We start from the raw sequence: 26,034 nt of genomic DNA, 5'->3' as shown, positions 1-26,034 counted from the left end.
CAGTGCTTTCTGTTGCTTTTCTTATTTCATGTTACTCAAATAAATGCACAGTATAAATTCTGAAATAGAGATGGCAAAGATATTACTGAAGTAGATATGAAGTATTACGTTGAAATAATTTTTTAGGCCTTGAAGTATTTCTCAAAGTACCCTACTACTGTAGTTCTACTTTGATGGCAATTCCCTTCACCAGTTCTTAAGGGAGATAAAGAAGCTTAATTGGAGAGGAAAAAAAACACACCAAAGCTGTTTGTCTGAGATCATCACACTTTTTTTTTTTTCTTCACTTATATTCTAACAAGCCAGAACTTAAAAAGGTAGATTTGACAACTGGTGCTGCAGATATTCCTATGGGCCCAAAGCCCTCAGTTCTTAAGTGACTGGAATGGCCAAAAAGCCTCAGAGCTCCAAAGCACATCAAACCGTAGAAGGAAACTTTGTGACAGCAACAAAATACAGCTTAGCACACACAAATGTCTATCCTCCTTCACTGTGTATATTTTTTCCAGCATAATAGCATGTTACACATATCTACAGCTTCCTATTGCCATAGCAGAACAAATTTTGCTAACAGCTGCACAAGTGGCAGAAACTTTTTTTCTGGGTTTGCACACAATCAAGCAGGGCCCTGAAAAATTAGCACCCATCTTGAATATAATGAATGAAATTATTCCCTCTAGTGCGTGTTATATAGATTAAGATCTCACCTGTAGCTGGTACCTTTTCACCTACCAGTGATTCTCATGTTGCTGCAATCAAATGTAGATGCTAAGTGGAAAAATGATGCATACTCTGCATACAAGAAGCTAATTAATTATATTTCAGAACAGTGACTAATGTACATATGTAGTAGTCAGATATTGTATTAAGGGTGATGCAATGTAGAATCTAGGTATTAAATTTATAGAAGAGCCTGAGGTACTTCATTCCAAGGTCAGCTCTGCAACCAATGTTATAAAGGCACAGCCTGGGAATGGCCTGTGTAGAAGCCAGTGTGCTAGGCATACGCAAGCCAGCCTGAGAACTGTGGTGGATTTCTACAAATGTGTCTTGACTTTTCCCTGAAGCTCAATTATAAGCTTTATAGCAGAAGAAGGTAACCTATCCTCTCTAATTTAATTCTAATCTGCTGATTACAAAATTAATCCAACCTGTTGGCAATTTGAATTCTAATACAAAGATTAAATTATTCCATGCAAAGCAATCTAGCTTTAGGCAGGAAGGATACTGAATTATATCCAGTCTCCTTTCTTGGCAACAAGGGATGTGGATTCAAGTGCAAAGAGGGACTAGAAAGTATCTCTGCTGAGTAGTATACCTGCTAGGCTATGGAAGCCACTCTTATTACAAGAAGGCTATGGGCAGGAATGTTCTCAGACCTAGTCTTCAGCATCTTGTCTGTCAGCTGTAAAGTGGAGATGTATATCTAAGCTGCATAAACATATATAACACTTGTTATTAAGTGAGGCAATGGACCAAGGTCTGCTTGTAGAAGTGCCTCGTTTTCCCCAGCAACTCTTGTAAACATCAGCAAGGGTAACATAATTAGCAGCGTAGATACATTCTTCTACAAGAGCCCTTGCAGTTTTAAACTAACAAAAGCCCGTTGTGTTGAGGATGCAGTGGTGGGGGGTATTTTTTGAACCCAGCTGAGGGCAGGCCCTGGAACAGGTGGACAGCCCAGGCCCTGGGCACAGCTGGGAACTGTCTGCCATGCTGACAGTTCAGCCTTCCACTACCCTGAGTAGAACACCTTGCGGGTATCTCAGGTGCCTGGAGAAAATGTACAAGGCTAGAGAAGAGACAAAAGTGAGCCCACACTGTAAATACGGAATCACTTCCAAGTCAGTGAAGTCTGATAAGACAATTGTAACTGCAGGTTGACTTCTTTGTGTTTGCATCCACAGAAAGCAGAGTACAGCTCTGAAGGAATATGTTTTGAAGCAAAAGTCATTATCCTGTCTGTGTTCATACCTACCCATACCTATCCATACCTAAGGAGAGGCAGAGTACCATATAAAAGCGGAAGGGCTCTGCGTTTGGTTATTTCCATTGTTGTCAGCAGAGATGACACACATCTATTAATATCAGAATAGGTTCCCTAATAGATAGCAGTTTTGGTTTCTTTAAAGCAAAGTCTAAAAAGAACATTCAGGAATATACACCATGCTACCTGCTGCAGTTACAGACCTTCAAGATGCTGTTCTTCACCTTTCTGGTAAACAGGTAAATATATTCTGAACTTCAGATCTGGGGAACTTTCTCCAAAACTGATTCTTAAAGCCCATGCTGCCTCCCACTAAGTTTTTTCTAAAATGCGATAGCACCTTATCCTATCCTCGTAAAAGTCAACATGTGTTTTTTGTCAATAATCATATTCAGTTTCCTTGTAATTTAATCAGCCGATCACTCGGCTCGCCCACTCAACAATAATAAGCCATTGACCCTGTGGTTTCAGACTGGATCAATGCTATGCTAAGTTTTGGACACCTGGAGGCCTTGTGTGCAAATAGGAGGAAACTTTTAACTTACTTTAGACATGATCAATTTTTGCTCTGATGTGTTGATTACATTAGCAGATTGCTCTCCCTAGAAACCTTTGTTCAACAGCCTGCAGGCAATGAGCAGCATATACTCAAGTTTCTTGCTGGAGATGACACACTTAAGCCACTTGCTTGGGTATTTAAGGGTTTTCAGGTACATTATACAGTTCATTGTTCTCAATCTGGTTTCACCTGCAGAAATCTTAGCTGAATGTAGCCTGGCAAGTGGCAGCGTAAACACTACTGCCTACCGTGCCTCCACTACTGATGCTGTTGGCTGGACACTTCAGAGGTTTCATGCTGCTGTCTCTCTGGACATACAAATGTTCCAATCTCCAGCGCTCCCAACTTTTCCGAAACTCCATCTGAACCTAACAAGCAAAACAAGAAAACAAAAGGAATGAATATAGAAAGAATCAGATCTTTAAATGATTCTGTTAGAAAAGGGCAAGTTAATAAACATACCACACTACTGAGGAAAGACGGCAATGCTCTAAACCTCCATTATTATTGCTTCAATTATCTAATTACCTCATTAGTCTATCATAGGGTATTTCATATTTAAAATAACGATGGTTTTCACTTTCACTTTCACTTGCATAAAGCTCTTTTATGCTACAGCACACCAGGAATTTTTCAGTATTGTTTTCTAAATAGTATTCATCTGCAATACAGCGTGTACTCCATGCCCCACTACTATTAAGTTGATTTTACTTATCAACTATTAAATGAGTGAAAAGATTGACTTCCTGCTCAGTACTGTCACCACAGTACTGTATTAATCAGTATTATTCTTTGGCTGATTTCTGTTTGTGGAATATTTACTTTTCTAATTCCATGGAAAAGATATTTATTCAGAATTGATACATTAACGAACTAGCATATTGAAGCCTATACTTTCTTTCCCCCTTTTAGATAACAATTAAAGTATCTCTTTGCAGACACTGTAAATTTTTAAAAAGTTGTAGTACAAGGCTTATATCCAGTCACTGGTCCTGGGTTAAACTGTGTAACTGCTGTATCCATTTGGGAGTTTATCAAGGGTTTTGAAACTGTGTCATGGTTTGGGGTTTTTATTCTTCTCCAGTAAGAACAGAATTTTGAGTCTACCTGTTCCATGGGCAATGTTCTTGCCACTTGACTGAAGTAAGAAGTTCCATTAGCTTTTAACGCATAAGGAAGAGGACATAAAATTGAACCTTTTTTACTCTATTTAGAAAAAGGCAGGAGAGCAACTACAGCGATGAACTCATCAGGGTGTGCACTTCTGCCTGGAAGTAAGTGCGCTATGGTAGGTTGAGTTCCCTTTTTATTTCCTCTTAGGGTCTGGTACTGACCACCAAGAGACTAAATAGACTAATGGTAGTTCCAGCACAGGCCTGTCATCCTGTCCATGCTGCTGAAACTATCATTCTCTGAAGGAAACTTTCTAGGGAACCAGCTACTTTCTTCTCCACTTGTTTATTTTCAAATACCAAACCTGGGAAGAAACCCTAAAAAAGGAACAAAGTATGCACAGCCAATTGTCTTCCTTTACTAGTTACCCCTAGCACTGCTTGTCAACTCAGAGCTACAGCCCTTGTACTGAGTACCGTCCTGGCACAAGCACATGAGAGCCAACTGCATTTCTGTGTTACTGACTGTGGAATCTGTCCCCTGGTATCACAATCAAATGGGGAACTAGGAAAGGTGCTAAGATAAAATACTATATTTTACTATGATTCTGGGTGGCTGTTGTGTCAAAAGCCACACAAAGGCACAAGAAAAAAGACAGCAAGTCTGAGATACTTTGCCATATAAGAATGAGGAAGAATAACTTGATAAAGACAGAAAATGAAACAGTGAAATATAAGCACCATGCTGTCTTCAGAATAAGAATGATGATACTATCATTCCTGTAATTGGTAACTTTTGTGGGAATGGAGAAACGCTGTTTTGTTAGGTAGCACTGGGAATAAGCAGTTTTAGATACTGACAGAAAGATCCTGAAAGAGAGCATGAATGTGTTTATTGACAGAATGAGTCAACGAGCAATAGAAGCAGGTATTTAGAATCAGGCAGAGGTATGAAATGTCTTCCGTCTGGATGGACATGACAGGCAGTATCCTAGAGCTATGGCACAAATAGCCTGCAAGATTGAGATGAAGTGATTGGGAAGAACTGAACAAAAGACCATAGCAGAAATGATGCTTTAGGAATAGGTCTTGGTGACAGAATATTAGTTTTCACTCCAAAGGTTAAGGAAAAGGGTAAAGAGAAACTCTGCTTTCAGTGCTGAATTAATTTTTTTTTTTTTTTTTGCCTACATGGCTATGAAGACATGACTGAAGTTATAGTTCAAGATTTATTTAGTATATCTTGAGCACAGAAGTTGATGTACAGATCTTTCAGCCAATTAATTAGCCTAGCAGCATCCATGCATGGATAAATAGGCTGTACAGGGAGAAGGGAGCCAAGAAAAAAGTTCCCATGAAGAAGGGGAAGAAGAAAATTTTCACAGACAAAGAAGTATGCAGAACCTAGAAAACATGGTCATGGACGTTAAAAATGGAGAAGGTATCTCACAGAGAACTGCTGATTGAGCCTAATGCAGGTTACAGGCTTCAATCATAGTGATAGGAATGTACATCTGAAAGACGTAGAATGGAGCTGGTGGAGCAGTTCAAGGAACTGTATAGAGAATACAGAGTAAAAAGAGAAAATGAAGATTGAGCAGTAATGAAAATAAATAAATAAATAAATAAATAAAGGAATCCTGGAGTTAAGACAGATTCTTTTAAGGTGAAAGAGAGTGAAGTGTGTTTCCACAGAGATAGGAAGGAGGCACAAAAAGAGAAGGAAAATTATACGGAAAGCAGCCTGAATTAGCTTAAACTAATTCTCATGGAAAAAGATAGCATCTCTCTGGTTAGAATATTTGTTACAGAAAGCAACACTGCAGAAAAATGGATCACATTAAACCCATCCCAGTCTTCAAAGAAAATTGGTGATAACAGCCAATCCGATGAGCCCCTGTAATTTGCTTCAGAGCAATACTAGAGGAATTATTTTCAGGTGAAATGTGACTGAAATACAAACATATTTTAACGTTCTTCTATAAGTAAATTCTACGAAAGGAAATAATATAACTTCTATCTTTATTTCTGTCCTTGATCTGGCTCCAACACTTGCAAAAGACACTGAGAAGTATGGTTAAGGTAAAAGAAAAGAAGTCATTGAGTCACAGACAAAAAATACAAACCATACTGCATACAAGGATAGGTTTCAGGAACACTGTCAGAAGAAAAACAGTTTAAAAACTAAGAGTTTAAGAAAGAAATAGAAGAGACTTGACATACTCAAACTCTTTATACACAGATTTATTCTAAGTATGTTGATAAGGAGCTTGGCAAAATTCTTTTCCCTTCTTTTAATAAGCATTGGCACAAGTTAAATAATTCAATCTAGATTGTCAGATTTGTATGAAACTGAATACATTAGGATTACACACTGGGAATTACATTACAAAAGCAAAAGAGGTGTAAACAAGAGATGTCACAGAAGGTTCTGTCAAAAGTAGCAACTCTTTTTTCAGGGTTTGTAATGAACGTAACTTTGTTCTTGTATCACATGGAAGAAACTACTGGACATAATTCACCAGGGTCCTGGCTGCAGCTGCACAGGAGATATGTGAGCAGAGGCCAAAGTGAATCAGAATAAATGATACAGCAGCAGATGGTTCTTAATTTCAGGATTTACACCTGTAAAAGTGTACAAAGGATTTTAAACAAGTATTTTCCAATTCATGCTTGAGCAAAGCCTGCTGCTACCCACCTCTAGCTTTCATAAGTGGTGCAATTAACACATTCACTTAAACATAATCTTACCCACAGCTACAAAAGTGAACAGTCTCCTGCAGGGCTTAATTCAGCATGCCTGCTGCTTTTTTGTTAACTCCAGCCTAGCCATAATGACATAATTAGAACATTTCTTCCATTGATTTCAATTCCTTGATGAGGTCTATCTTTCAACAGATGATTTTGGATCACTATGTCATATTTAAAAGTAGACTTAGCACTAATGCAAAACACGCTGACTTGCATTAGACTTCATAATGTGCTGCCAAGTCAGTAGTGTTTTTGCTTCCCTTGCAAACCCGGCTGCTGAGTGAATACATAATAATGACCACGTAGAAGGTAACACAAAAGGTTTATGCAGTATAGAAACAGAATACTCTCATCTAACAGGTCTGGAGTTCAGCAGATGCCCTAAGATGGTACTTGTATTCACATTAGCTCAAAGCTCTGAGGCCGGAGCTTTTGGGAGAACTTGCTACTCCTTGAAGTTCAGTGCTATATTTTAATGAGAGCGATGATATTTTCAGTAGCAGGAATGCAGGGAAACCAAACTTAATTAAACCCTACAGGAATTAGCCATGACTATTGTACAATCTCACCAGTGAGCTGCTCAGAGCTGTAGAATAAAAATGGCTCTACTTCAATATCAATCAAAGCAAGCACATTAGAAACACTTTGGAGTGGATTAAGAGGAGCAACTGTCTCAATAAAAGGAAAGTTCAATCACTGAAAACTATACAATTGTAAGCAAGAAAACTTGCAAGATATCATGCCTACAAATAATACTCTTGAAGTACAATGCCTGGATTCCTTCCAACAAGAATTGTCTGAAAAGTTATCCCATGTGGCTGTAAAGAGGTCGGTCTGTAGAAAGAGTAGATTTAAAAAAAAAAAAAAAGTCCTCAGTAGGACTTTCAGCAGTTCAAGACCATTTAGCAATTCAAAACCACTTTCAATTTCCTTTTTCTACAGTGGCTGCTGATAGTGCAAGCTGGAGCAATTCGTAGTGTCTCTCTTACCTCATTATTGATGAAACAGTAGAGAATTGCAACCATCAGCCCCTGAAATCAACAAAAAACAAGAGGAGTGAGAAGAGCACAGCAGAGCAGTTCTCGTCCTTTGCCAAGCAAAGCTGCAGAGGGCTGAGCTCCACACTGGCATGTTCCATGGTGAGAGAAAAACAAGAATGGAAGATGAAGACGAAGGGTGGTCTCTGACAGCCCTGATGGCAGAGAAATTTGATCAAACGATGTCTCAAAGCACACGATCTTAGGAAAAATAAGCTACTGTGTTCTTCAACCTGTCATTTTTTCCTAACACCTCTTTCCCTCTGCTTTTTCCTTACCTGTCTTCTGGCCACAAACAATATTAACAATTCACAGTGAGTGTAAATACAGCTCTGTGCTTGATAAACAGGGAATGAGTGGGCGAGCAGGTAAACTGGAAGAATAACGATTCCCTTAGACAAGGAGATTCTTTTAAAAATGGCTTTACCTAAGGCAACAGATAAATAAAAATCACAGTAAATCTACATTTGCCTCACATGCAGTTTCAGCTGTAGACAACTACTTCTCACAGCACAGATTTTCAGGAGTATCAAAAATGCAAGTGAAGGCACAAAATTTGTTTTCAGCAACACCATTATACAATTACAGGAAATCACAGACAATTTCATTATTGCCTTGAGGCACCCCACAGGGAGTAGAGCTTAATACATGGATGGGAATACCAGTTTACTGTGAGAAATGTAAGACTTATTGAAAATAGAGTGACATTAACATCTAAACTAAATATTAAAAATGACATCATATCACTGTCATAAACCTACAATATCTAGTGCTAAATTGAGAAATACAATAAACAGGAATGAGACCATGAGCAGGACACCAAACAGCAGTTACAAAATATCCACATGTGCCCAGTATGAATGCTACCTGGAAAGAAGCAAAGGAGAGCTCAGTAAAAAGCTTCACAAAGCGCAGCATCCCTCTGGCATGTTCATCAGTAATAAAGGCAAAGATGACCTCATGGGTTCCCAGCAGTGGGATCAATGTCAAGGTAGACTTGGCCAGCCTAGGATCACAAAGAAAGAAACAATGCCACTGAATAGTTCATTGCTCTGCTTCTGACGCACCATGAACCAAAAAAGAATAAATAAATAAACAAATAAAGGAAAAGTAGCCTCAAAAGTAACCATGGTAGGTTTCAATATGTTTTAAGTGCTGCTCCACTACACATCACCCCTGCTGTCAGCAATGCTATCTAGTCAGCTCTTGGCTGTATTTTGCCTAGAAGGCCTTTCAAATTTAGGAGCAGGTCACATGACTTCTTGTACCCCAAGATGTTTCCCTGTGTACACTTTTCCCCATTTGTAAATGGGAAATATAATCAAAACTTACCTTGTTACCTTGTTAATAACCTGAAAGAAACAGTCTACCAGGGACTAGAATTTTTTTAAAATACCTTGGAATATGGAGTATTACTTGTTGTTCCCTCCCACCTCCACAGTGTGTTAAATCTTTAAAACACTGTAACTGACTGTAACTGTTTAAGACTTCATAAAAGCAGTTAAACTGTCTTAAAGTGACTGATGACTGTGTGACTGTGTGATTAAATGGCAAGTTCAAAGACACAGCTAGCCAAAAAAAAAAAAAAGACACCAATATGAAATATAGTATTTTTTGCCTGTGGGAGAGAAAGCAGTGCTCAGGTTTACAACTACAGGGAACCATTCACAAGAGTAGTCCTTAGCTCTCTTTTGATAGATATACAAGCCACTCAACAGGAATGGAAGGTGCCTGAACCTCACAGAAGAGCTTAAAATACTATCCTGGGCCACAGAACCAGTCAATACTACCAGTGTCTCCTGACAGACTGCCATAGGACACTTTGGTGGGTATAGAACCATTTGACTGGCAGGGCTGATAGTACTTAAGAATATCTTGTGCACTCTAGGGCTTTCAGCTGATATTATGAATCACAATCAAGTTGAAAGGAATCTCTGGAAGTCCCTTGCTCAATTCAGCAGGTTTACTCAGGTCTCTGCCCCAACGAGTTTTAAATATCTCCATGGCAGATACTGCACAGCCTCAATAGGCCCCTTTTCCCACATCAGGCAACTTTTTTTTTTTTTTCCCTCCACCTCTGACATACAGCAGGAACCCCTCTTGCAATAACTTGTGCCCCTTGTCCTTTAACCATGTACCTCTGTAAGAAGTCCAGCTCCATTTTCCTTATAGTCACCATTAGGTAGCTGAAGACTGCAACAGAATCCTTACTTAGCCTTCTGTTCCCAGGCTGAATAAATCTAGTTCTCAGCAACTCCTTCTACATCTGACATACACTAGTGAAAAAAAATGAGGCAAGATCCATGGGTTACAGAGGGTCAAAACACAATGACTTTCTTGAACCTGGACACCAGAAGTAGTTTTGTAGGTGCTGAATGGAATGGGTCTGTCACTTCCCTTGATCTGGCTACGCTCTTACTAATGTACCTCTGTCATCCTACAATGCCACAAGAGCACACTGCTGATTTATGTTCAGCCTGCTGTCCTCCAGCATTCTTCGGTCTTCCATAAAGTTGCTTCATACCCAGTCAGCACCCATTCTGTGTTGCTGGATGGAGTTGTTTAACGCTAAGCACTGGGCTCCTGTCAGTTCATCCACTAGCCTGCCAACATCCTTGGTGCACAGGGCAAGATTGAGAGATACTGCATCTAAGGAACCACTGAAATTAAACAGTTTACCGACATGCATATTTTTAGTGGATGTAGGCATGCGACTGCACTGGAGGAGGGGAGGGAACTTGCTTAACAGAGTAGCTAGCCAGCAGGTCTCATGAAGCAGGCTCCGCTACACCACCATCTCCCTTGAGACAGAGGTAGAAGCAGGAGGCTGACTGAATCAGTTCTTGAGGCACGGCCTGGGCAAAGAAAGGGAGTTGGATAGGTGTACAGCAATCCCCTAGTTTGTTTAATGAATGCTAATTAGTCTAGATGGGATACTTAGAGAGCTCTATCTTAAACAGAACGCTATGAAAAATCCTATGAAAATGCTTCCTGGCTAGTTAAGATCCCTGAAGAAAATCCCCTACCTCAGCAAAAGGAAGCTTCCACACAACTCCAGTCCTTACACAGAGAAAAGGGATTTGTTGCTATGATGAACAATGAGCACTATCTGGGCAACACAAGAGAGCAGATGGAAAAATTTGTCTGGAAGCAAGACATCTCTTTTACATATAAGTTAGTGACTTTCTAGGCACCTACATTAGTCTTGTATAACAGAATAAATTTCACAGTAGCAGTTCGTCTTCACAAGTCTTTTCCAGTATCTCTGAGCAGAAAAGAAGGGGTGAAAATACTCTCATACAGCTACCTATGTCCTCTGGTCTTGTTATCATCAGAGACCTACCAATGAACTGAACTCTTCTGGATAGAGAAGACTTCCTCAACTTGACTATACCTACCAACCACAAGAAGGACTACCAAGACTTTAATCTTCATCAGTAAAGAAGGTTCTGATGCTAGGTAAATTCTTTCTTGATAAAGCCTCTCTGTTTAGTAGCAGATTTTTGAACACACAACATGAATAATTGAATGAACTTGCACTTCTGGTTCAGCTATATCAAACCGTCCTTCTAAATACAGAAGTCATAAAGGCTTTCTCCTTGACAGCATAATTTTACAGTCAGACTTTCAAATGCCTCCAAGCAAGCAAAACTGCCTGCCTACCACTACGCCTTGAAAATTTTACCCTGGGAAGAAAAGGTCATGTTTATTCACAACGAAAGTTAAGCGTGCAGCACATTAGGAGTCCTTTTCTCTGCTTTGAACTTCAATCATGCATAAGGATTTCCAAAATTTCACAAAGCTCTGAGGGTAGGTAACATCAAGACAACTCTGTACTCTGGTAAGATGACACAAAAATAAGTGCTGTGTCTACTATAGAAGTCTAGCAAAGTCAAATAACCATAGCTTAAAAGCATGTAGCTCCACTCATTAATTTATCCTATAGCAGATTTGTTCCTCCTATACTATTTTTCAGACTGTAATACAGAAATGCACTTCAAGATGTAGACATTAGTGATGCAACTATGAATCTTATCAAGGTGATAAAATAACAGGCATAACACAGACAAGGCAATGACTGCAAAATAAATATTGAACATTTCAATAGGTACTCTCCTGAAACACCATATATATGTCTAGTAAATTCAAGATTGAAAGTTTGTCCTAATAAAAATTGGCAATAAGAACAAGCAGCGGTACTCAAAATAACCCCTCACTATCTTCATTGAAGTTAAAGATTTTATTTCTCTCACTCATTATCTTCCAAATTACGTAAGTACTTGCATATGCTGCAAGTATGCAAAAAATACCTGCTTCTTCCAGTGTTGTGGAAGAGTGTAAACTGATGAGCTCAGAGATCAACTCTTCCATTTATCTCCAATTCAGGTGCAACAATTGTCCTGGCTTCACCAGAAGGTTTCACTGGTGACTGACTGCCCAAGCAATCACAGCAACATGCAACACAAGCTACTCAGGGTCAGTGATGTTTAAATACCCTTGTTAATCCACTTCTTTCCATGTATCTCTTTGTCCACTTCTATTTTGAGAGGTAACAAGTGTCAGACCATCAAACAACATACCTGCATTTTATGTCAGTTTTGCACATCAAATTGGCTTGTAGCTTGGAGATTATGATGCATATAACTCTGATAAAGATCAAGAAATTTACCTGGAAAGATTAAAGAAGAATTTATATAGTCATCAAGAAATATGTATGTGTAAGTGCTAAGTTGGGTTGTATATGCATTTCTAGGTCCTGGGAATCCTGCTATTCTGCAGCTGAAGAATTTACCACAGAATTCAGTTTCTTGCTAAGTTCTAAAATGCATCCTCTGTGCTACCTGCTGCAGCTTTCCCAAACAGAGGAGTTAGCTGTACTGATGTGGCATGCTATTTAGTTATCATGCACTGCCAGTAAACAAGAAGACAGCATGAAATAAAAGTCAAAATAAACGTCACACTTGTCAGGAATTCAAGTAACAGAAACCGATTTGGTTTCATAAAATCTCATTCCTGAATGAAAATGTCAGTGCCCTCAAAGGTTATTAACCTTTGGACATGCACAATAGCCGTATGCACTACCACTCTTTGCAGTACATGATGTAGTACTGAGTGCACTCCATACTCACCCCAATGGCGATTAGAATGGGCAGTCTGATGATCAGCCAATAATTCATGTTATAGTTCCTGCTCCAGCAGCTAGGCAGAATGCAAAAAGACAAGAAAAAAACAGTACATTATTAAAATCTCCCATTTCTCATTCTCTTACAGTAGTGCGGATGGAAAACAATATTGAAGACTAGATACCAGGAAAGTACATCATGCTGACATGGAAACAGATGCATTTGCTGGGTTCTTAGAAACACTGAATGCTTTATACAATTGCAGCTGTCATAATCTAGCTAGATACTACTTGTCTGCCTTTCCTATCCACTAATGGCTAGCTCTCCTCCAACACTCGATGTGAATTATCATCAATAAATTTTGGAGATTTGCTCCATTAAAACCAAGGCCATTTGGCTGCAAGGGGAGAGCTATCGATTTGAGTCAGATGTTTCTTGTTTGGTTCCTGTCCTACACTTCTTGTGTACTTTCTGTCCAGAAAGTAACATGCTGCAGGCACTATAATACTTTATTCTTCCCATAAGCCTCATTTTGTTTTTAAAAATTCTTGGACCCTCAAGCAATGGAGAATGATCACAAGAAATGTAATGCTTGAAAGCCATAGCTTGGGATCACCAGTTTGAAGTGATCATTACAATGGGGCTTTGTGCATCTAGTTCTTTTGTCTGCTGTCCCCAGCCAGCCAATCCCATGAGGTCCTGTGTGTGCACAATGGCTCAGGTGGCCCAGCAGTGCTCATGTCCACTTCACAAGCTGCAGCAGCAACAGCTTACTTAATATTTGCATGAAACAGCTTTGTTAGCCTCTTGTCACAATACATTCAGTATTACTCAACAGCAACTTTCATCAGCAAACCCAGCAGGTTTCTGAGCCACACAGGCTGTGAAACGAACTATGAAACAGCACTATAGAAAATACAGGTTGTTTCACAGAACAAATTTCTTCTCCAGATTTTATCTGCCTACACTTACGTATGCTCAGTTTTCCCTAAGTTTTCTTAACAGACCTATGAAACTAGGGTGCTACTGGCAGAGAGTAAGCCACCTAACCTTATCATGGGACAGTCAGCTTGAGAGAAAATAGAAAACTGTGTAGTTCATAGTAGGAGTCCATGCCACATTGCCTACACACACAAATCCTACAGAGGAAAGTGAAGCAATTTTGCTGTGGCAGTTCCAAATTGCCTTGGTGGTAACAGAGGCCCAAAAAGGCTAGGAATTTCATTTTTCTTTCAACTTGAGCTTAATTAATACAATCAGATCTGCTTGTATTATCCAATTGCATTACATTATTTTTTAGATACTGAGAAACAAGGTTTATGTATCATGTGCAGTCAGTGTACCTGAGCTGGAATCTGAGTAACAGAACTTCTTAATTGCTATGGGTGACTGGAATCTAGCTTAATGCATTTTTTAAAATTAATTTTATTTGAATCCCTCAAGGCAGGTAGGATAACAGGCATGGCTGGGAGTGGAATTCTAATTTTCTGACTAGCTACAGAGGAAGCAGAGGCAATTTTAAAATTTCCTGATAATGACAGAGACTGGTTTAATGGTTTAACATTAGCTCTGCTACATTTCTGTGTGTATTAATTTGCTTCCTGTGGCACAGAGCAGTTTTAGCTACTTTTAAATTTATACAAATATGTGCAATAAAAACACCATTAGACTCCAATTAAAGTGCCACAGCTATTAAAGTGTCCAGAAAATGAAATTGATAGATTTGTACATTATTTTTTCTCCATTTGTGCTTTCTGGGACTTTCACACTGATAAATATGCTAGAGGCTATTCTGATTGGGATCTACCCCTGCAGTTTGTTCAGGGCCACTTAAAAGATGCTTGGCAGATAATAGCATCAAAACTGTAAATAGGAAATTAATCCAGTGAAACAGATGCTACTGGGAAGTTTCTGCCTTTGCTTAACAATCTAGAAGTCTTTATGAATGAAAACACTGATGTTTTACCTTAAAGACATACAGATTAATGGCTCCATTTTTAAAAATACTGGATTGGCTGTCTTCATCCCATAGGTAATTGAAGGCAGAAACAAAGAACACAGAATCATCACAGAACGGCTTGGGTTGGAAGGGACCTTAAAGGTCATCCAGTTCCAACCACCCTGCTCTATCAGCTCTTTAGGTACAGTGTAATGATTAAGAAGCTCACCTTGTATTCACTTTTATTCGTAATCTATACAAAAAGTGTTTTTAAATAGCTCACTTTTTAAAACAGCAACTGATTCATAAAGGAATTCACAGGTGTACCTGTAAGGAAAGAAGGAACCAGTGTGCAAGTAGATCTTGCAGGTTCTAAACCTTTTTTCAAACAGCAGGATTGCCTGGAACTTCCAACCCTAGCCACATCTACTTCCAGTTATTCCTCATAACCAGGTAAGTAGTTGAGTCACAAACGAAATTTACAGCCTGCCGCACATCTGTGGTGACAGTGCTACAGCAAACAGCATGAAAGATATCCCTGTCTGCTCCAACAAATGTCTGCCCAAGGCACAGAAATCACCTTTCAGAGACACTGCTGCATGTGGTTATTTACTGTTGTATTTTACAAATATTTATACAAGATTTAGAAAATTCAATAAGGTGCAAAATTGTCCCCTTTAAGGTCTGCTGAAGGCAGCGAATGACAGTTTTCCATAATAGAAAGTATAAATCAGCTCTGAACATCACATTATGTAGGAGGCTCAGTGTGAGTACTTTGAATACATTTTCTACATCGATGGCAAGATATGGCCATGGAATACTGCCTTTCAGATACTACATGCTCTCTACACCTATTTTGAACACTTCATCAAAACTAGCAATACATCAGAATGGCCATGATCTTGTTATGGTACATTACCAAGTCAACCTTGGAAAGGAAAGTCATAGAATAATCCTAGTATTGCTTAAACCAGAAGAGGCAACTTGACAGAGCTGTTTCAGTATTATGAAAGACACTGAAAAAAACCCTGATCTTATACTCATGAATACCAGAATACAGTCTGAGAGCAGTTCTGACTGCATGGAATTTTCACACCATGGCATCTCTCCAGCAAGGACTGTGCTTGAAAAAAAACCACCTCACAATGACTACAAAGTGTTGGCTGGGTTGCTTGGATATTAAATAAGAAGATCCAATAAATAGATTCATCTAAGAAATAAAATAATGAAATAGCATGAAGTTATATACACCATCACAAAGAAAGCTACTCAATATTTTCAGGCAGTCACTGTCACCAAGAAGAGGAAGCCACTTTCCTCTCTCTTGCTTAAAAAACAAAAACAAACCAACAACAAACAAACAAACTAAATTTCAATGCTATCTGGTACATGAAAAAGGCCTTTTTTTTTTTTTTCAGAATAGTCACTATGGGAAAAGCAGACAAAATGTATTTTGTGTTTTTCAACAGTTTTATTAGTGGTACACTTGACTTCAGAAAGACTAACACAATTAGACACAGAATGTGTTTTCATTTTATGAAGACCAAAACAATGGAAGCTTAAACAAGAACAGGCAATCACATCTCTGCTGCAAGGCATAAGCTAACCACTACAAATTGCAGGCAAAATTCTGTGGGACGTTTTTGCCTTCATCTGAGGCATAACTCTAAAGGCTACTGCCAAAGGCACAATGTCAGGAGAGGTCTCGGTTGGGTATGACGACTTCTATTGTTGCTACTGGAACTACAGAATAACAAAACATGCCTCTCCTTGACCTGCAAAAGGATAGATTCATTCAGACATGCAGAAAATTGGGATCAGAAAGAAACATGCAGTCCATCCTGAAAAGTCATGCAAGACCTTCAGACAAAACAGAAGCAATTTTATGAGGTTTCAGCACATTGCCAAAGCAAACTACACTACGCTACAAACAGAAAGCAAACAATGGCCTGCCAGTGCACACACGCAGCACAAATGAGATAGCTAGAAAATCAGAACTAAACCAACCCCTCATCTTCATAAAGGTACTTGACAGTTCCCCAGAGGATAACAAACAGCATTGGTATACCTGGGAAGAGAGGAGACAAGGTTGACACTGACATTAAAGGACAGGGAAAAGCAAAGAGGACATAACCCCCATGCAATGATGTACAACGTAATTCTTTGCCGGGAGGGTTACGTCTCCTGACCAGTGCAGTTGGCTGTCAACTGTGGGAGGAAGAATCTAACCTGCAAGTAATTAGCATGTATACCTTCTTTTGCGTACTGTCTAGTTCCTAGCAATCATGAACAATGAACAACAGACCATCGCCCCCATATTTGGCACATACCAGTTTTTCTGTGAAAATTATCATAGAGAGGACAAGGGAACTAAATTTCTGGAATATCTGCTGGCCACTATGCAATTTAGAGAGGAAGAATGCAGAGCTCTTTGACCCAAACCTTCTGCATCCACACTTCTGTCCACAGGTCTGTTGTGTTGCATTCAGGTAGCACCAGGTTCAGGCTGTCCATTGGCACTGAGCTGGTGTACACTCAGTTATATATACACCATGATGATAATGAAAGCATGGGCACATTCCGTGGAGCAAGTGTCCTTAGGTCTCCCCAGAAAAGCCCTAAATTTGGGCTATGGTATTCGAGCAGGTGCATCTCTTCCTGAGAAGAATCTTCGTCCTATGCTTACCTGACAGTGTATGTGTTAAAAATGTTCACAGTTTATCTGGGATGCAAGGGGAATACAGAAAAGCCAAATAAGCTGGCAGTTATAATTTGCTTTACAATGTCAAAGTCTCTCAACAAAATTTTAAAGTGCATTACATTCTTAAAAATGAGAATGGTAACAGATGTTAGAACTTTGTGTGCATTACGGTGCATTGCACAGTGCAAAAGTGCAGTTTCTGACAGAAGCCACAGGGAAATCAGTGATCTCTTGCAGACTGAAAATCTTCTGAAAAGCAATATCTGCACTGAGCATACAATATCAGTAAAAACCTACTCTTTCATTGCGCTGTATTCCTTCTCTACAATCATAACAGCTAAATACTGCAGAAATAGCTCAAATGCTAAATTATTCTCCATCAGTAAACAAAGGGAAATAAAAAGAGAAAAAAATGAAGAGCATCAAGAAAAAGAAAATCACAGAAAACCAATAGTTATAGCAATAACAAATATGTAAATTGAGTAGAGATACTGGGCAGGTGGTTGAATCACATTCCACAGACATACCTTATACTGAGAGTGTATTTTTGGAACGAAGTTACTGAGAAATCAGTCCTACTTTGATACTGGCATAGGAGATTAAGAACAGACTCATTGCAAATCACTTCCAAACAAAAGAGCCTTTGATTCATAGAAACTAATTATAGTTTGAATTACTCCTTTCTTAACTTTGCTGAGAATTAAGACGTTTCAATATGAAATTCACAGATTAAGGCACAAACACCGTGAGCACAAAGGCTGTGTGTCAGTGGAGGGAACAGATGCACTGAGCGATAATGGTAATCATTTGTGGATACCTCCATCTTCTGGATACACCAGAAATCTCCCCAAATAAATTGCATTACTTGACATTTGAATTAAGTGAGAAACTGCAATTAATACTGTATATTAAATGGACCTGGCTGGCGAAGGGCTCGTATTACTGAACTGCATCAGTATCCTGCTATGTAAATGTTGTACAAGTTAATAGGTAACAGAGTGGCGCAAAACCCTCTTCCCTGTCACCTCTGACACAGGTCTGCGGTGCCTTTGTGTTGCAACAACATCAGTCACATATGGTCCTTTCTAGCAATGTATATTTTAGTATGAGACACCAATACTTAGCAGTACAATTCATATTCATGAGCTTTGAATATCAATGTAAATTCTACAGGGATACCATCTGCCATTTTACCAAATTCACAAAGACTTGACCTAAGAAAAAGGCGGCTCTGAAAACTATCTGGAGAACAATTTTGGCAGGTAGGACTACATCTAGTTTCCCAAGGTCCTAATCAAGATCTGAACAGAAAACTGTCACAACCTTCCCTAATCCACCTCAAATCTACAGAATATATTCAAACAGCAAACGAGAAAGTTTGCAGCATCTCTGCAATAATTATAGCTTGCAAGGATCACTGAGGTTCTCCATAGATTACTTTGTAATCTTGACACCTAATTAACCTCAGTTAACAGGCAGAAAAGTAAATGTCATTCTAGCTGCTTTGGTCAGGGGAAATTCGCCAGGCTTCAGCAAGCATTAGAAGCAAATTCTATAAAGTGCTTTGAATAAAATCTAGAGATAAATATTATTTATGAACAAAATCAATATAGTATTCTCATTCTGGGCTCACAACACACAGCACTTTCAGTACATTTGAATTTCAGTTTTGTGCTTCTCTTATGCAGCTGTTCAAAGAATATCAGATATCTGAGAAGAAACTTCCCTCTCTTGTAGGGTGCGCTTTTTCTCATACAAAAACCCTGAGATTGTTGGGCAATTTCTCCAGGTTAACTGAGAAAAAGACAGGTATCTGAATTCAGAAAACTGTAGCATCTGCTTGTTTATACTGAATCACATCTGAAGATGCCAGAAACTGCAAAAGTATTTTCATAACAGACTCAGCCACATTAATGCTTACAGAATAACTAACTGAAAGTCTTGAAACACTGCACTGTGATTATGAAACCTGTCACAGATACCATGAAATAAGCATGCTGAGAGCTCAACTAAAAAAACTCAACTTAGTTGACAGAGGACAGGGCTTCTGAATAATAGTCTAGAAAAATTACACATACTATAGATGATGAGAAAGTAATGGATCTGAAGAATCAATGTCTTATACACCCCACTGCATAAATAAGTATCTAGATGTACTTATTTTCCTGCTAACTTACAGTATTCTGCACCTGCTCAGGTATCGGCACAGCTTACAGAAAAAAGAAAAGCAAAAAAGGTAGGTAAACCAGTCAGACATTGTCCATGCCAAAACCCAACAGTTTTAGACAGAACGATAATAGAGTGGAATAGGTAAGCGAAGAAAGTTGTGAGAAATTCTACTTGAGGATTCACCATTTGGATGATGTTTTCCTAATGCTCCACAATCCCAAACGAGCAGAAAGGAGAATCACTAGCAGAGCTGATAACGAATGCTTCTACATCTTGTGTGTAACTGCATGCAGAAATCAGTCTCTCCTTTTAACGGGTCTGTGACATTTTGGAACAGAACGGACAAGCTCAGTTTTGAACACCACAAAAGATATCACCAGGTATGTTCCATGCATTTTTCCTTCCCGTACCTTGATGTGCAAATAAGTTTTCATTCTAGCAAGCTATTGCTAGATTCCCATTGTACCTCATTTTCTGTGAAGGTGATTTCAGAAGAGAAAGATGTGTGAGGAGCAAGAGAGACTCTCCTCATTCTCAAGTAACGATTAGAGATTCTTCTTGACGGAAATCTGCCTCCATAGGACCAAAGTATTGCCATTCTGCTGGGGCCCATAAAAAAGGACATATTCTGCATACAGCATTTTAGGAAGGACAAATTTATTTATAAACTAGTATTTCAGATCAGTGGTTTCTATGTGGTGAGAATTTTAGCCTCTGAGATAATCAGGCACACAAACCAGAGGAACACAGCTGCTGTCAAAAGAAATCTAGTTTCTCATCTTTATAGAAACGATCCAGGACAGTCCGACTTCATCAACTACAAGAAATATGTGACGAGGAACTAAAATCAGTGATAAATAAATACAACCTGATGAAGAAAGGGTACCAGTATGGAAGTGAAAAGAAAACATACAATGTTTTTATCTGTTAAAAAAAAAAAAAAAAAAAAAAAGTTGAAAGCAGAAGACTGAGAGCAAAGAGAAATAAGAGAAAGTCTAGAGTGATTTGTTTATTTGTTTCTTATCAAGCTCAGTCTGGACACAAAATCAATTTTCATATCATTGTCTGAAAGAGTTTTCACTGAAAATAGATAAGAAATGGTTAGTGTAATGAGTGCATCCTCTTGCTACATTGAGCTCATACTGGGTTTGAGAAGGAAGATATCTTACTGGCTCTGCTCCAGTCAGATCATCCTTGCAATTGGGATGTAGATTTTGATACCCTAGCCAGGCTTCTTGCCTTTAACAACCTCATTCCTTCAGTGTATTCATCCTTAGAGCAAGTTTGGATTACCAAGAGTTGGAAGGAGGGGAGTTATTTATTTTTATAGCAGTTTCCCTGCTGCATGCACAGCTGGGTGTAAAATTGCCACAGAAGTTAAGGGAATGTTTAGCTTTTTTATTAACATTTTCTTCTTAGTTTTTAGTGCTGAAAATTGCCGCCTCCTGTCTTTCCTCCTGCCTGGCTGTTATGCACAGTCACTGTGGGGATGTTGCCATTGTTTTCCCATTCATTTCTCCTCCCCAGCTCTGAATGCAAAGAGGTCCAGTTTCCAGTTGCTGCTGAAAGATGCACACAGCAGTGTTACAGCAGCACTGCTCTTCTCCAGGGACTATTTTGTATTGCCCTGACACATTTACTTGATGTCAGGATAAGGCTCAGTGACTCTCCCCTTGGGCTCAGGCATGACAAAAAAATGTGCTGGTGTCCTGGACATCCTGATAAAGACCAGCCTGCACATCCCTTTCCTTATTTTGAATTGATATAAAATGTTCATGTTAGATGTAAAATGAGAGTACTTTTTCAGTTACGTAGCTACACAGACTTTTTTTTTTTTTCCCCACTGCTAATGACAAAGCATAGCACTATTCAATATAACAATTGAAACTCTTGAGGAGAAATACATACTAGGACATTTCTACCTACTGGTAAGCTGGTCCTTACATTATGCTTTGTTAGGGCTTACCCAATGAATTGATTTGCTCTAGCTTCTTGTTTGTTCTGAGACTGTTCATGGAAAGAAGTACAGCAAGGAAAATACCATGGCTGAGCGTACGTGCAAACACTCAAGTGGAAAAAAACCCTTGAAGAGAATTCCATTCATACATTAGACAGGAGTATGAGCACAACCATATGCGATCACACTGGGAACTACAGAAGCAGAAACAATACCATATGGTCAGTAAGTGATCAAAAAGTTCAGTTCTCATTAGAAAAAATAATGATGTGATATGAGTAACACCCACTAAGTTTATCAACAATACACCCACAAAATTTTAAACACATAAATATTCATCAAAAGATGAGTAATGACATTAAAAAATCATCCTGTAAGACACTTCATTAACAGGATAAAGGGTCAGGGTATCAAATCAGCTCTGACACAGTCAGGTATTTTTTGATCCAGCTTTATTTTTTACAGTCGATCAACTATTTCAAAGAGTGAGATGCTCTCAGCTCTAATCTCTCAGCAACCTCACCTTCTAGCTCTTTGAAGCACAGCCTGAGGCATTATGCTGAGGCTATTATATAGCTCAAAATGAAACTGAGCATTCATAGCAGAAAGGGATCTGGTGAGGAACTTGAGCACCCAAAAACTAGAAACACCACTGAAGCAAGAAAATGAGTTAAAAACATCTTTATCTGTTCTCAGAAGCTGATCAAGACCAAACTGTTACCTGCTAGAACTGATCTGGGAGCACTGAAGGCTTCATTGGACTAGTGGCAGATGTCTGCATCTGAAGACAGAATTATTGGCAAGGTTTGCACATACAGACATGGCTGGAATAGCAAGAAACTATAAAGATGAGGACTGAATGGCACTGGTGAAGCTTTTCTAGGAGGTCTGGATGAAGCTTATATATTTAGTGCCAAATTCTGGCACTGCCACTCATTTCCACAAATTCATCCAGAAATTCAACATACAGTAGCAAATCTCCCACATAGGAAAAACAAAAATAAAATAATGTCTTCTGTTTTGGCACTCCATTTTGCAGATATAATTTTGCTTTTTTTTTTTCCCTCATTTTTTTTAATTTCCTCTCATGACTTCAGTGCTTCAAAGATGGCTCCCCTCCCCCCCCATCCCCCCACCTTCCTTAATAATAAAAAATAAAAAAATCAAAGGTAAAATGATTACAACCTAGTTCAATAAAATTGGCCTACAAAAACTCTGGAAAGGAACTCTTTATGATGGAGCACAGTGATAGGATAAGGGATGATGGTTTAAATGAAAAGAGGGGAGATTTTGATTAGATGTTAGAAGGAAATTATTTGCTCAGAGACACTTGTACAGGCTGCCCAGAGAAAATGTGGTCCCCCATCCCTGGAGGCACTCAAGGCCAGGCTGAATGGGGCCCTGGGCAGCCTGAGCTGGTGGGTGGCAGCCCTGCCCACGGCAGGGATATGGAACTGTGTGGGATTTAAGGTCCCTTCCAACCCAAGCCATTCTGTGATTCTATGATTCATTCTATGATTCTATGGTTATATAAAACGCTTTTGCTGCATGGTCTACGTAAAACAATAACAGAAGACAAATAATTCCTTCTTAACTAAAACTCTTACCATGAAATTGCTATTCCTTGTATTTATTTATACCAGGAAGCCTTTACTTTCTGTATATTACTGTTCAGTAAAATTGGTCGAGCAATTCACACTGAGTCATTTATACATATTTTATCAGTGAATTAATTTACTAGAATATTCACAGTTGGTAAATCCATAGAAAGAGAAAGACAGTCAAAACAATTTAAATGTTAGAAGTAGTATCTGTGAAAGCATTTGCAGTATTTACTTTGATTTACTTTCAGCTTTCCAATAGTCACTCAAGTTCCACAAGAATGGGAGAGAGGAAAAGAGGAATGAAGAAAAGGCAATAAAGACACAAAAGAGATTCTTCAAATCAGTCCTGAATAGTAATAGAATTCACGCTAACTGGAGAGTGAAAGAATCAAAGCTTAAGATCAGTCCTGAATAGTAATAGAGTTCATGCTAACTGGAGAGTGAAAGAATCAAAGCTTTAGAATTTTCATAGAAGTTCTGACTAAAGCAACTGATTTTAACTCATCACAGTACTTAATCTCAAGCATACACACGTCCCTGGCACACGCACCCTGACCAGTCTTTCACCTGACCTTTGTCACTTGGCCTGTTCTGCCCACAAAACCAATCAGAATGCTACCTGCTAGCAGCCCCTTGTTTGTCATCCCTGTTGCATTCCTCCACACTGCCAGCACGCCTCTATCTTTACTCTTGGTTAGGTGTGAGATACACCATTATTTTGCACCAAAAGTAGATGATGCCACTGAATGAAACGAGAAACTGTCAGGGTACGGTAATTCAGAACACCCTTTGCTCACCTGAAACCAGCCACACATCTTTTGTGTTAGAAGTTGATGTCTTGCTGGAAAAATACCACATGCTTGACACTGCTCTGGGGAGTTTCTGTAGTGATGTATAGCCCCTGCATTATGAACCCACAGCCTCTATGCTGCAAGCCACACTGGCCCAGCTCAAACATCAGGGACCAGGTATAAAAATAGAATAGACTGCAGAACTTGAACTGGGCAATCACAGGTGGACGTAAGGAAAGATCAACTTACCCCAGCCAATGCAGAGATACAGCCGAAAAATTCTCTGCTCAGAAAAGACAGACAGTACCAGCAGCGTGTACAGGTACATGCCTTCCACCAGCAACCAGTAGTAGTTTGCAGCCACACAGTACTGCATCATCACAAACACCAAACGGCAGCTAAGGGATTCCTGTAATGGAAGAAAGCACAGCCCAAATGAATATAGCAGTGGCGACAGGAAAAAAAAGCAGACTAACCTGAAAGACTGTTTTTCTCTATCCTACTTGTACTTCCACAAAGACTGTGAAGGGACTGGAGCATCTGCCCTATGAAGAAAGGATAAGTAAGTGAAATGGGTCTGTTTAGCCTTGAGAAAAGAAAACTGAGAGGGGACCTGATCCAGGTCTATAAATATCTAAGGTGTGGGGGGCACAGTGGTGAGGCCAGACTGTTTTCAGCAGTGTGTGGAGACAGGACAAGGGGAAACAGCCAGAAACTGCAGCATAGGAAGTTCCGCACAAATGTGCGCAAGAACTTCTTTACAGTGAGGGTGACGGAGCACTGGAACAGGCTGCCCAGGCAGGTTGTGGAGTCTCCTTCTCTGGAGATACTCAAGACCTGCCTCAACACCTACCTGTGCGACCTGGTGTGGGGAACCTGCTTTGGCAGGGGGGTTGGACTCGATTCTGGAGGCTCCTTCCAACCCCTATGATTTTGTGATTCTGTGATTCCTTCTCAAAACAAAACCTCACGTTTGAGTACTAAAAGGACAGAGACCAGCACTATGTGCTATACAAAGCAGGTATACAATGTTCCTACTTTCAAAAAACCAAAATTATTTGTATTGAATTTTCCTTGTAAGCACTGGACTATAGTTTGAAAAGCAGCACAGAAAGATGAAAATGAAAAGTAGTGCCCATAACACGTGTAAATCAGTGAATTTTTTCAGTTCTCCAAATATTCCATTTGGCAGCTGAGAATTTCCCTATTCAAGAGCAAATAGCAGAAACCATAATATTTACCATTTTCCTAAGCAAAAGATTTTTGATAGAAGCAAAGTATTGTTCAGTGCATTACATTTAAGTGCAAAAAAATCTCTCAGCTGACGATTTACATAGATGTGGGCAGCAGAACTTTAGATAAGCATGAAACCTGATTATCTAACTAATGTATCCATCAGATCTGATGAAATCACTATTTTGCATAAGTCATGTCTGAAAACACAAAAACTATTTTTCTTTTTTTTTTTTTTAAGAAAGGAACGACTGACAATTCATTGTGAACATTCCCAAGCCCTTCATTTAATGTGAGCATTACAATCTTACTTTCTGCCAACCAACACATTCTCAATGCAAAGAAATGAACTATCCTATGATATTCACTTGTGGTATTAACAATTAAGCCCTAGGCAGAGCATCACAAAAAGATGGTACTAATTATGTATTATGTCTCTTTATGACCCCTCTCCAATCTAGTATTTCAGTAGCAAATGCTATACCCATGTTCTAGAATCACAGGAGTGATATAAATAACGGGAATACATTTCTATAAAGATTCAATTACATTTTGTTTCCCAAATCTGAAGAGGAAAGACATGCTTTCATCATATTCACAAGAGCTGCATATCCTCCTTAATTGATTGGAAGTATTTAATTAGTCTGTTCCTCCAAAGCTTTTCTAAATGCTTTTAAATTTGCATTTCAATTTGATGCTTCAATTTTTCTATCATTAAAAGATTATACAGATTTCCAAGAATGACCAACTAATTTGATCACTATACCGGAGGGACAATACTAACACAGGAGGTGTTGGCTTAGTAAAATGAATTTCCTCTTGCTACTACTAGAAGAACTGAATCTGCAGCTCAAGAAGAGGGAAGAGTCATTTATACACATGCAAAAAATCCACTTGGCCATGTCTGCTCCATTTAGAAAGGCAAACCTACCTGAGGACGAGAAAATACACTATGACATCAATTGTTTGTCTGCAGTAAGATCGGAATGGCACAACCACAAATGTTGTGCTGTAAGGTTCAGACAAATTACAGACTTCAGAAAGCATCGTTTCGGACAAGCCTAGGTGTAC

At 39.1% G+C, this 26,034-nt stretch overlaps 1 protein-coding gene and 1 long non-coding RNA gene across 3 annotated transcripts in view; one reads left to right on the top strand and one right to left on the bottom strand.

Annotated features, from left to right (window-relative positions):
- The window catches only part of LOC128086990 (uncharacterized), a 435,001-nt gene that overhangs the window by 36,758 nt on the left and 372,209 nt on the right, over positions 1 to 26,034 (top strand). The gene's annotated exons all lie outside the window — the stretch shown is intronic.
- GLP1R (glucagon like peptide 1 receptor) overlaps positions 82 to 26,034 on the bottom strand; it is an 81,371-nt gene continuing 55,418 nt past the window's right edge. For both annotated transcript variants that reach the window (XM_052693751.1, XM_052693675.1), the window contains 7 exons: positions 23,980 to 24,139; positions 16,516 to 16,576; positions 12,576 to 12,645; positions 12,027 to 12,115; positions 8,314 to 8,452; positions 7,399 to 7,440; positions 82 to 2,914 (listed from right to left, as the gene is read on the bottom strand). In XM_052693751.1, coding sequence (XP_052549711.1) covers positions 2,747 to 2,914; positions 7,399 to 7,440; positions 8,314 to 8,452; positions 12,027 to 12,115; positions 12,576 to 12,645; positions 16,516 to 16,576; positions 23,980 to 24,139 — 729 coding nt within the window. In that variant the 3' untranslated portion in view covers positions 82 to 2,746. The remainder of the gene's footprint in view (positions 2,915 to 7,398; positions 7,441 to 8,313; positions 8,453 to 12,026; positions 12,116 to 12,575; positions 12,646 to 16,515; positions 16,577 to 23,979; positions 24,140 to 26,034) is intronic.

This window comes from Tympanuchus pallidicinctus, unplaced genomic scaffold (assembly GCF_026119805.1).
Source record: "Tympanuchus pallidicinctus isolate F22 unplaced genomic scaffold, pur_lepc_1.0 scaffold1, whole genome shotgun sequence".
Classification (NCBI taxonomy): domain Eukaryota; kingdom Metazoa; phylum Chordata; class Aves; order Galliformes; family Phasianidae; genus Tympanuchus; species Tympanuchus pallidicinctus.
This window is presented reverse-complemented; position numbering and strand designations above follow the sequence as displayed.